Here is a 10,526-nt window from a genome sequence, read left to right on the forward strand (position 1 = left end):
GCTCAGGAGTCTGGGAGTCAGGAGGTGGGATGGGGTCCGGGCAGCAGAGAAGGGAGGGAGGTGGCTCACTCTGACCTCTGCGGTGCCATCCCAAGTCTTCTTACCCCTGGTCCCCCTCTCCTGCCTGCTCTGGATCCATTTGCTTCCTGTTTTCACCACATTAGTGCACCTCTGAGGGCTCACGGGCCTGCTGCACAGAGCAGGGACCCCCTGGTGTTCCCACATTCTCCACTGCTGGACTTGAGGCCTCCTGAGGGGCAGTGTCCAGGGTATGCCACCTGCCTGGCCCATTTCCTTGTGTTTGTCCATCTCTGGTCTGCCACGTTCCCTCAGAAATTAGCTTTGAACACACATACACACACACACACACAGAGGGGGAGAGAGGGAGGAGGGGAGGGGGGAATTTTTACGAGAATTGGTTCACGTGATTATGGAGGCCAAGAAGTCCCATGCCATGCTGACAACCCGGGAAGACGGTGATGTGTCTCATTCTGAGTCAGAAAGACTGAGAACCTGGGGCTGCTGATATAAGTCCTGGAGTTCAAATGCTCCAGTACCTTGAGTTCCGACGCCTGAGTGTAGGAGAAGATGGATGTCCCAGCTCCAGAAAAGAGAGAAAATTCTCTCTTTCTCTGCCTTTTTTTCTACCTGGGCCCTCAAGGAATTGGATGATGCCCAATTCCATTGAACAAGGTGGATCTTCCTGACCCAGTCTGCGGATTCAAATGCTACCCTCTGCTGCAAACATCCCCACAGACACAGGCAGAAATAATGTTTTAAAGTCATCTGGGCATCCCATAGTCTAGTCAAGTTGTCACCTACAATGAACCATCACAGAAAGTGACCACCTTGTCTTGCTTGTAGGTCACCCCCACAGAGCAGGGCATGAGGGACCTGACTCAGCTGGTGTCCACCTACCCTCAGGGCAACATCCTCACCAAAAGTAGTACATCTCTTACAATGGATGAGCCTACCTGAGCTGTTAACTAAAACAAACAAAAAACCAAAACTGATTAAAATAGGGATCAAAATAAATAGTATTTACACGGGAAACAAAGAACTGCTGTTTGGATACATTGAATAGTGCTCCCTAAGGCAAACACAGAAAGGTTTTTTTTTGGGGGGGGTGTGGGGGTGTTGGCAGCTGGTCAGTCAGGGATCCAAACCCTTGACCTTGATTTTGTAACACTGCAGTCAGCCTAACCAACTGAGCTAACCAGCTAGCCCCAGGAAAGATTTTTCATTGGGGATTTCCACAAAATGTTGTTCTTGGGGGCAGTCCAACATTGCAAACCATTCTGACTGGTTAGTCAATTAACGTGCTTCCAGCTGAGAGATGTTGAAGATGGGTGGATACTGTCTTCAGTCATTTTCCAAGTATATGAAACATCCTGTGCCTGGACCTTCAGCAGGTGTGAGTACAATCCTCTCACAATCTCCCAACTCCACTTTAAGCCTCAGCCTTAATTACTTCATCCTCTTTTCACATTGTCATCTAACATCTTGCTTACATCAGAATTCATCCTTATTGTTATACATTCTATGGATTTTGGCAAATATATTTTGAAAGGTTTTCACTATTATGGTTTCATACAGAATAGTCTCACTGCCCTAAAACCCTCCTGTTCTCTGCCTGTTTATCTTTCCTTCCCCAACCCCTGGCAACCACTGATCTTTTAACTGTCTCATGTTTTGTCTTTTCCACAAAGTCACAGAGTTGGAATCATACAGTATGTAGTTTTTTCAGATTCAATTTTTTAACTTAGTAATATGCATTTAAATTTCTGCCCTGTCTTTATAGCTCATTTTTAAAAAGTGCTGCATGATATTCCATTTTCTGGATGTGGCAGTTTATGTATCCATTTCTCTATTGCAGGGCTTCATGGTTGCTCTCAAGTTTTGAAAATTGTGAATAATGCTGCTGCAAACATCCATGTGCAGGTTTTTGCTTGTGATACATGACATCAATAAACTCAAGTGCGAAAACCATATGATTATCCCAATAGATGCTGAAAAAACATTTGACAAAATTCATCATCCCTTCATGATAAAGACTCTCAATAACTTAGGTATAGAAGGAAAGTTCCCTTGAGCACTGCAACGTGGGCTAGAAGTTTGCCCTCTCTGAGCCTCAGTTTGCCCTTCTGTTAAATGGGCATCTTCCTTCTTTTGTGTGCTGTCACATGGGGCTCTGAACCAAAGAGTTGAGGGGAGGGTAGAGGGAAGTCATGTGCATTATGTGGGAGGAGAGCATCTGACACAAAGCAGGTGCACTTTATGTGGAGTACCTGGCACAGAGTAGGCACTCTTTATGTAGAACACCCAGCACTACAGCAGACAGTATTTGTGTAGAGTACTTGGCATGAAGTAGGTCCAGTTTACATGGGTCAGCAAGCACAGAGTAGACATGCTGTACTCTATTTGTCTGGTGTAGAACATCAGACAAACAGTAGGCATGCATTCTATACAGCGTCTGGCACAAGGTAGGTATGCTTTATGTGAGGTACTCCGCAAAAGTTTATGTTATGTAGAGCACTAGGCACACAGTAGACAGGATTTATATAGAGTATCTGGCACTTGATGGAGAGTACCTGGGACAGAGTAGATATGCTTTATACAGTTGCCCTGCACACAGCAGGTGTGCTTTATACAGAGTACCCAACACATAGTTGAAGTACTTGACATAGTCTTTTGCACAAAGTAGAGTCCTCGCACACAGCAGTGCAAGTACGAGTGGCCAGCCCTGTCCTTTCACTCCCCATTTTGGGGGCTCCCTCCTATGTTCCCCTAAGGCCCTCATCCAACATCCCATAACCCACATGGGAAGCCTGAGCCCAGGAGGGCTGGCACTGCCCATAGTCACAGCACGGATGGGGCAAAAGGAGGTCTCCACTCAGGGTCACCTGGCTCTTCCCTCTCCTGCCTGGGCCCTGTCTGCTCATAGCCCCTCTCCCACTTACCCCCCACGCCTCCCCTCTGTCCTGTAAACTCTGATGCTGAACCCATCCTCCAGGTTTGCTCTTCCAACTGGCCTTTGTATTCCCAGAATCTGAACTGAGCAATCATTTGAGAGGCTGGGTTATTGTCCCTACTCCTGGCAAAAATGTTTCCAACAGGGCCCTGCACTGCCCTAAGGCAGAACTTGAACTCTTGCCAGTCTGTGCGTCTGGAGTCAGTGGCTTCCTTCTCCCAGCCTCCTAATTCTGCACCGAGAAATGGTGCACGACATCCTCCCGGCACATGCACGGAGACGAGCTCAGGAGATGTTCTGGGACGAGTCATGGCCTGGCCCTGCCCACCTGACATCTGAACTTTCAAGTTCTTGGTTTTACCTGCTGTACCCTGCCCTTGGAGGGCAGGGGCCGTTGTAATCTTTGGGGCTTAGATTCACCTTTGACCAACTTTCTCCCTGCCCCACAGGGGAGGTGCTAAGTCCTGACAGTTCAGTGCTCAAGCTGTGTCACCCTGAGTTTGCTCCTCTGCACCCAGCTGGTCCCGCCCCATGCTTTGGCTGACTGCCCAGGCAGGGATCAGGCAGCCAGGCCTTTGGGTATTGGCTGGCCCAGCCCAGCCAGCCCACCCCAACCTCCCGCAGCCTTCCCTAGATTAGAGGACAGAGGCGAGCCTCCCAGGATAGAGAGAGGAGGTTGTGTAAGAAGCTGGTCCTGACAGGTGCCAGGCTGGGGGAAGTGGGACTGGGGAGTCCTGGCTCAGGATGGGGAAGGAGCACTGCCCTAAGCTGGGATGGTCACAGGGAGTGAGTGAGCCCAGGAGACTGGTGATTTGTGGATAACTAAGCTTCTGGCAACCTCCCAGTGATTCAGGCTGGGCCTTTCTGAACTCTAATCAGCCTCTCCCTGCCCCTCTCTCTCTCTCTCTCCTCCTCTCCCAGCTCACTCTGCCTTCTCCCCTGGATCTCCCTGGGTCTCCCTCCCTGTTCTCAGTCCTTCTTGAACTATCTCAGAGCCCTCCCTGCCCTGCCCCCAGCACCCAACTTCCCCGCCACTCTCCACTGTCCCTGGTGCTCCTGTGGCGCTGCCTTGGCCTCAGGTCCTCACCTCTGTCCCATCTGCCTGCAGGATGCCACAGCTGAGCCTGTCCTGGCTGGGCCTGGGGCCAGTGTCAGCCTCCCCATGGCTGCTTCTGCTGCTGGTTGGAGCCACCTGGCTCCTGGCTCGTGTCCTGTCCTGGACCTACACCTTCTATGACAACTCTCGCCGCCTCCAATGTTTCCCTCAGCCCCCAAAACGGAACTGGTTTTGGGGTCACCTGGGTTTGGTGAGTGTGGGGTGTCAGGGTGCATGGACTTCCCATAGGACCAGAACTGGGACTCAGGAGTCTGGGAGTCAGGGGGTGGTCTGGGGTCCGGGCAGCAGAGAAGGAAGGGAGGTGGCTCACTCTGACCTCTGCGGTAACATCCCAAGTCTTCTCACCAGCTGTCCCCTCCCCAGCCCGCTCTGGATCCATTTACTTCTTTTCTTCCCTACATTAGTGCACCTCTGAGAACTCATGGGGTGGGCTGGACAGAGCAGGGAGCCCTGGTGTTCCCACATTCTCCACTGTTGGACTTGAGGCCTTCTATGGGGCAGTTTCCTGGATACGCCCCCTGCCCAGCCCATTTCCTTGTATCTGCCCACCTTGGGCTGCCGTGTTCCCTCAGAAATTAGCTATGACCACACACATACATGAGCACAGCTGGGTCATAATGGAGCTGTGGCCAGTCTTCCATCCACTCCCCTTTATAGGGCACCTTCCTCTTTTCTTGCTCTTCCTCTCTAAGATGTACCAATGCGCCCTGTTGCCCAACCTGATAAAAGATGTCCACTCACTTCCCCTTCCAGAAGAAGTTTATGACTCCCTCTCCTCCAGACTTTGACCTATGATGTTAACCTGCTGTCATTTGTGAAAGTCAGGACTGATAAGAGTGTGAACATTATAAGGTAGAACATGCACAGGATGCCCTTTGCCCAGAAACAGGTGTGCAGAAGGTGCCACTGGTGGGAGCCATGTCCTGATGGAGAGTCAGAGCTCACCTATGCTCCCCAGGTTCTGCCGAGGCTGGAAGGTCTCTGGTGTGCAGACCTTTTCCATGGGAGGAACTGGAGGTCATTCGGGCCATACAGGATATGACAGGATGTGTGCATCAGCCTCAGGGACAAGTCCTGAGGCCACACTGCTGCCCACAGTATCCTCTGTAGCTGCCCCCAGGCTGGAACTACTCAGGCATGAGTAGAGAAAATCCATTCTCTTGAGACAAGGTGGGCCCCTCTGCAGGCAGACAGTGTGTCTTCTCCTTCTGCCTGGGGTTGCACCCTTGATACTTAGTGATGGCCCCAGGAGGGAAAGAGCAGCAGGAAGCACAGATTCCCTCCATCTGTGCAGAATCCAGACACGAGTTTACTGCAGAGGCTGCACCAAATATAGAGGATCCGGGGGACACTCTCTATCTTCCTTCTGAGGAGGTGTGCTAGTCAGAATGCAGGCGCATCATCATATGTGTGTGTGTGTGTGTGTGTGTGTGTGTGTGTGTGTGTATGATACTTCAAAAAGTTCACAGAAAAATAGAATTGAAAGGTAATAGGAATCTTTCCTTGAACTTTTTGAAGAGTTCAGAGTGTGTGTGTGTGTGTGTGTGTGTGTGTGTGTCTGACCGCGCGCGCGCACATGCATGTGTACAGAGAGAGAGAGAAGAGGGGATTTTTTATGACAATTGGTTCACATGATTATGGAGGCTGAGAAGTCCCACGCCATGCTGACAACCAGAGAAGCCGGTGATGTGTCTCATTGTGAGTCGAAAAGACTGAGAACCTGGGGCTGCTGATATAAGTCCTGGAGTCCAGATGCTCCAGAACCTGGAGTTCTGATGTCTGAGAGTAGTAGGAGATGGATGTCCCAGCTCCAGAAGAGAGAGAAAATTCTCCCTTTCTCTGGCTTTATTTTCTACCTGGGTCCTCAAGGAATTGGATGATGCCCAACTCCACTGGGCAGGGTGGATCTTCCTTACCCAGTCTATGGATTCAAATGCTGCCCTCTGCTGCAAACACCACCACAGACACAGACAGAAATAAGGTTTCACAGTCACCTGTGCATCCCATAGCTCAGTCAAGTTGTCACCTTCAATGAACCATCACAGGAGGTGACCATCTTGTCTTGCTTGCAGGTCCAACCTACAGAGCAGGGCATGAGAGACTTGACTCAGGGCATGAGGGAATTGACTCAGCTGGTGTCCACGTACCCTCAGGGGTTTCTGAGCTGGATGGGCCCCATATTCCCCATCGTCAGTTTATGCCACCCTGACATCATCCGGTCTGTCATCAGTGCCTCAGGTACCCACTGGAGCTTGTGGTGGTGGGTGCCATGGCTCACCCGATGGCTTCCACCCCCAAGATTCTGTGCAGTCCCTGCAGGACCCTGGTCTCTCCTTCCCTCTCCTCTCTCAGCCATCTTCCTCTTTCTTGCATGTATTCACCAGTCCCCATCTCAGTGTCTTATCCCTGTATCTCCCTCTGTCTCCCTGCCCTGGTGTTCTGGGCACCACTGAGGTACCCAAACACCTCCACCCAAGAACCTGTACAGGAGAAATCCTGATATTGAGGATATGAAACTGGACAGACATCCCCAATGTCATGTGGCCAGAAATGGGTCAGATCAAGATGGACCACAACAGCTAAGAGCAGAAACAAGTTTCCTGATGGGGCAGGCTGGAAGGCTTACTGGAGGAGGGGTTGTGGGAGCTGGGTTGGAAGCATAAGTAGAAATTTTCAAAGCAGTGGGAAGGGGATGCAGGGGCATTGGAAGCATTTGAGGTCCCCCTCCATGCCTGGTGTCAGCCTCGTCCATTCCCAGACCCTGAGCAATGAGGAGGGCTTGGAGCTGGTGGGTGATCTGGGCTGCTAGTTCCACGATGTCCACCTCTAGTGGGTCAGTTCCTTTAACCCCATTCTTTAGCTTGTCCACTGTATGTTCATTGCCCACATGCTCCAGGCCCCAGAATCTTCAATAGAAGACCACAACCCAGCCTCGTGCCCTTACTCTCACCTCTTCCACTTCCCATCCTTGGACAAGCCAGGGGAAGGAACAATGTCCCAAAGAGATCATGGCTTTTACACCAAACTGATGGATGACTCTGGGCAGGTCCCTAGCTCTCTCTGGCTGCTGAGGTCCCCTTCAGTTGTAAGAGGTAGAAGATCAATCACATGAGGTCTAAGCAAACCAAAGACATATATTGATTGTGGCCTCCAGGCACAGCTGGATCCAGGTCTGAAAGAATGTCATTAGGAACCTGTATCCTTCTCCCCTTTTGACTTTTCTCTGTGTTGTTTTTCCTCCAAGGAAGCCCTTTCCTCATGGTGCCAACGATGAGTTCCAAAAGCTCAGTTCCCATAGGAAAGCTCACCTTTCCCCCAGAGTTCTCATTAATGACCTATGATTCAGTTGAATTATCTTAGCCTGGGTCAAAGGACCGATTCCTCATCTAATCTCAGTGACTCTGATTGTTCAGTCTTAGCGGACATGGGTATCCCAGAGCTATTGTATTAAGGAAACAAAACAAGTCAATGGTTAGGGACTAAGGCTCTACCTTCAGACAGACCTGAACTCGTATCTCAGGCACGCCACTTACTATCTGACAGACCATGGGTTTCTCATTGCTCAGAGCCTCAGTTTCTTTATCTGAAAAATCGACGAAGGAGAACCCAGGTGAACATGGTGGATCTACATGGACAAAGGCCTTCCTATCCTTTCCTGAAGGACCTGAACAGTCATGGATCAAGGATGTAGGGAGGGAGCCCAGGAGGAGACTCAACACAGGGCCTGGGTCTGGGTCTCAGCCCTGCAGGTCCTTCTCTCTACTGTCCTAGGAGAGCATGAATTAGGTCCTCTTTGCTCTTCTCCAGATTTGGAGCTGGGCGGGGGGTCTCCTGTACACACAGGGCCTGGTAAGCCCTTTGGAGCGTGCACTGGTTGTGGGTGGGGCCCTGGCATGTGGTCGTCTGTATCTCCCACCCCACCTACATCAAGCCCATGCTCTTTGCTCCAGGTAGACACTGCACTGCCACAGGATGCCCACACCTGAAGTCTCTGGGCTGCGTGCAGCTGGTCGGGTGACCCGAGTGCTGATGTGGGGGCTGTGGTGGAGATGTCACAGCCTCTGCCTCACCTGGTCTCCCACCTGTCTGACCTCTGCTCATCTCTACCAATGTCTGAATGTGTCCATGTGACACCTGCTGTGTGGCCACATCTTGTCACATTTGTATCTACACCTGTGTCTTCATTACACCTGCCGCATGTTACACCTGGTTACACCTGGGTTACTCCTGGGATCACATGGAGATGGTCAAGTGTGGGGCATGCTGAGGCCAAGGGCATTTGGGGCTTGTCAGGGTCTATCTGCTTCTCGTCTGAGGTGCTGTTTGAGCTTGGCTAGTTCTGCACCTTTTCTCCTCTGGGCCGTGTTTGGGCTCGTCTGAGATCTGAGACTCAGAATTCCTTTGTGAGTTGTCTGGGACATTACTTGAGTCTTTCTGAGGCAGGTCTTAAGGTATGTTTTGGTCACATCTAAGGCCCAGTCTAAATCACACCTGAACCACATCTGAAACCTTGAAGGGTTCATATTTTAATCTCATGTGAAGCTCATCTGTGGGCAGGTTGAGGTCATGGCTCGCCATCTTGGGTTCATGTCAGAGCATGTTGTGTCATTGCAGGGCTTGTCACAANGCATTTGAGGTCCCCCTCCATGCCTGGTGTCAGCCTCGTCCATTCCCAGACCCTGAGCAATGAGGAGGGCTTGGAGCTGGTGGGTGATCTGGGCTGCTAGTTCCACGATGTCCACCTCTAGTGGGTCAGTTCCTTTAACCCCATTCTTTAGCTTGTCCACTGTATGTTCATTGCCCACATGCTCCAGGCCCCAGAATCTTCAATAGAAGACCACAACCCAGCCTTGTGCCCTTACTCTCACCTCTTCCATTTCCCATCCTTGGAAAAGCCAGGGGAAGGAACAATGTCCCACAGAGAGCATGGCTTTTACACCAAACTGACCTGCTGGGCAGGTCCCTAGCTCTCTCTGGCTGCTGAGGTCCCCTTCAGTTGTAAGAGGTAGAAGCTCAATCACATGTGGTCTAAGCAAACCAAAGACATATATTGATTGTGACCTTCAGGTACAGTTGGATCCAGGTCTCCAACAATGTCATTAGGAAACTATATCCTTCTCCCCTTTTGACTTTCCTCTGTATTGTTTTTCCTCCAAGGAAGCCCTTTCCTCATGGTATCCAATGACGACCTCTGAAAGCTCAGTTCCCATAGGAAAGCTCACCTTTCCCCCAGAGTTCTCATTAATGTCCTATGATTCAGTTGAATTATCTTAGCCTGGGTCAAAGGACCGATTCCTCATCCAATCTCAGTGACTCTGATTGCTCAGTCTTGGCAGACATGGATATTCTAGAGCTATTATGTTAAGGAAACAAAACAAGTCAGTGGTTAGGGACTAAGGCTCTACCTTCAGACAGACCTGAGCTCGTATCTCAGGCATGCCACTTACTATCTGACAGACCATGGGTATCTCATTGTTCAGAGCCTCAGTTTCTTTATCTGAAAAATTGATGAAGGAGAACCTATGTGAATGTGGTGGATCTAAATGGACAAAGACCTTCCTGTCCTTTCCTGAGGGACCTGAACAGTCATGTGTCAAGGACATGCAGGGAGAGCCCAGGAGGAGGCTCAACACGGGGCCCAGGTCTGGGTCTCAACCCTGCAGGTCCTTCTCTCTGCCATCCTAGAAGAGCATGAATTGGGACCTCTTTGCTCTTATCCAGCTTTGGAGCTGGGAAGAGGGTCTACTGCACATACAGGGCCNAGGTGTCCACTCACTTCCCCTTCCAGAAGATGCTTATGACTCCCTCTCCTCCAGACTTTGACCTATGATGTTAACCTGCTGTCATTTGTAAAAGGATGATTGATAAGACTGTGCACACGATCAGGGAGAGTGTGGACAAGATGCCCTATGCCCAGAACCAGGTGTGCAGAAGGTGCCACTGGTGGGAGCCATGTCCTGTTGGACAGTCAGAGCTCGGACAGTCAGAGCTCACCTCTGCTCCCCAGGTTCTGCGGAGGCTGGAAAGTCTCTGGTGTGCAGACCTTTCCCATGGGAGGTACTGGAGGTCATTTGGGCCATACAGTATATGACAGGATGTGTGCATCAGCCTCAGGGACAAGCCCTAAGACGACACTGCTGCCCACAGTCCCCCTCTGTAGCTGCCCCCAAGCTGGAACAACTCAGGCATGAGCAGAGAAAATCCATTCTCTCGAGACAATGTGGGCCTCTCTGCAGGCAGACAGTGTGTCTTCTCCTTCTGCCTGGGGTTGCACCCTTGATACTTAGTGATGGCCCCAGGAGGGAAGGAGCAGCAGGAAGCAGAGATTCCCTCCATCTGTGCAGAATCCAGACACGAGTTCACTGCAGAGGCTGCTGTAATTATATTGGCTCCGGGGGTCACACTCTGTCCTTCTTCTGAGGAGGTGTGCTAGTCAGA

The 10,526-nt window shown here is 50.9% G+C and overlaps 1 protein-coding gene across 1 annotated transcript in view; it reads left to right on the forward strand.

Moving 5' to 3' along the window:
- Positions 1–4,080: 4,080 nt before the first annotated feature.
- The window catches only part of LOC103582100 (cytochrome P450 4F11-like), a gene marked incomplete at its 3' end in the record, with an annotated part of 10,726 nt that continues 4,280 nt past the window's right edge, over positions 4,081–10,526 (forward strand). Inside the window, exons 1-3 of the mRNA XM_008563783.1 lie at positions 4,081–4,278; positions 6,161–6,326; positions 7,943–8,038. Coding sequence (XP_008562005.1) covers positions 4,081–4,278; positions 6,161–6,326; positions 7,943–8,038 — 460 coding nt within the window. The remainder of the gene's footprint in view (positions 4,279–6,160; positions 6,327–7,942; positions 8,039–10,526) is intronic.

The sequence above is a fragment of the Galeopterus variegatus genome, unplaced genomic scaffold (genome assembly GCF_000696425.1).
Source record: "Galeopterus variegatus unplaced genomic scaffold, G_variegatus-3.0.2 Scaffold14894, whole genome shotgun sequence".
Classification (NCBI taxonomy): Eukaryota; Metazoa; Chordata; class Mammalia; order Dermoptera; family Cynocephalidae; genus Galeopterus; species Galeopterus variegatus.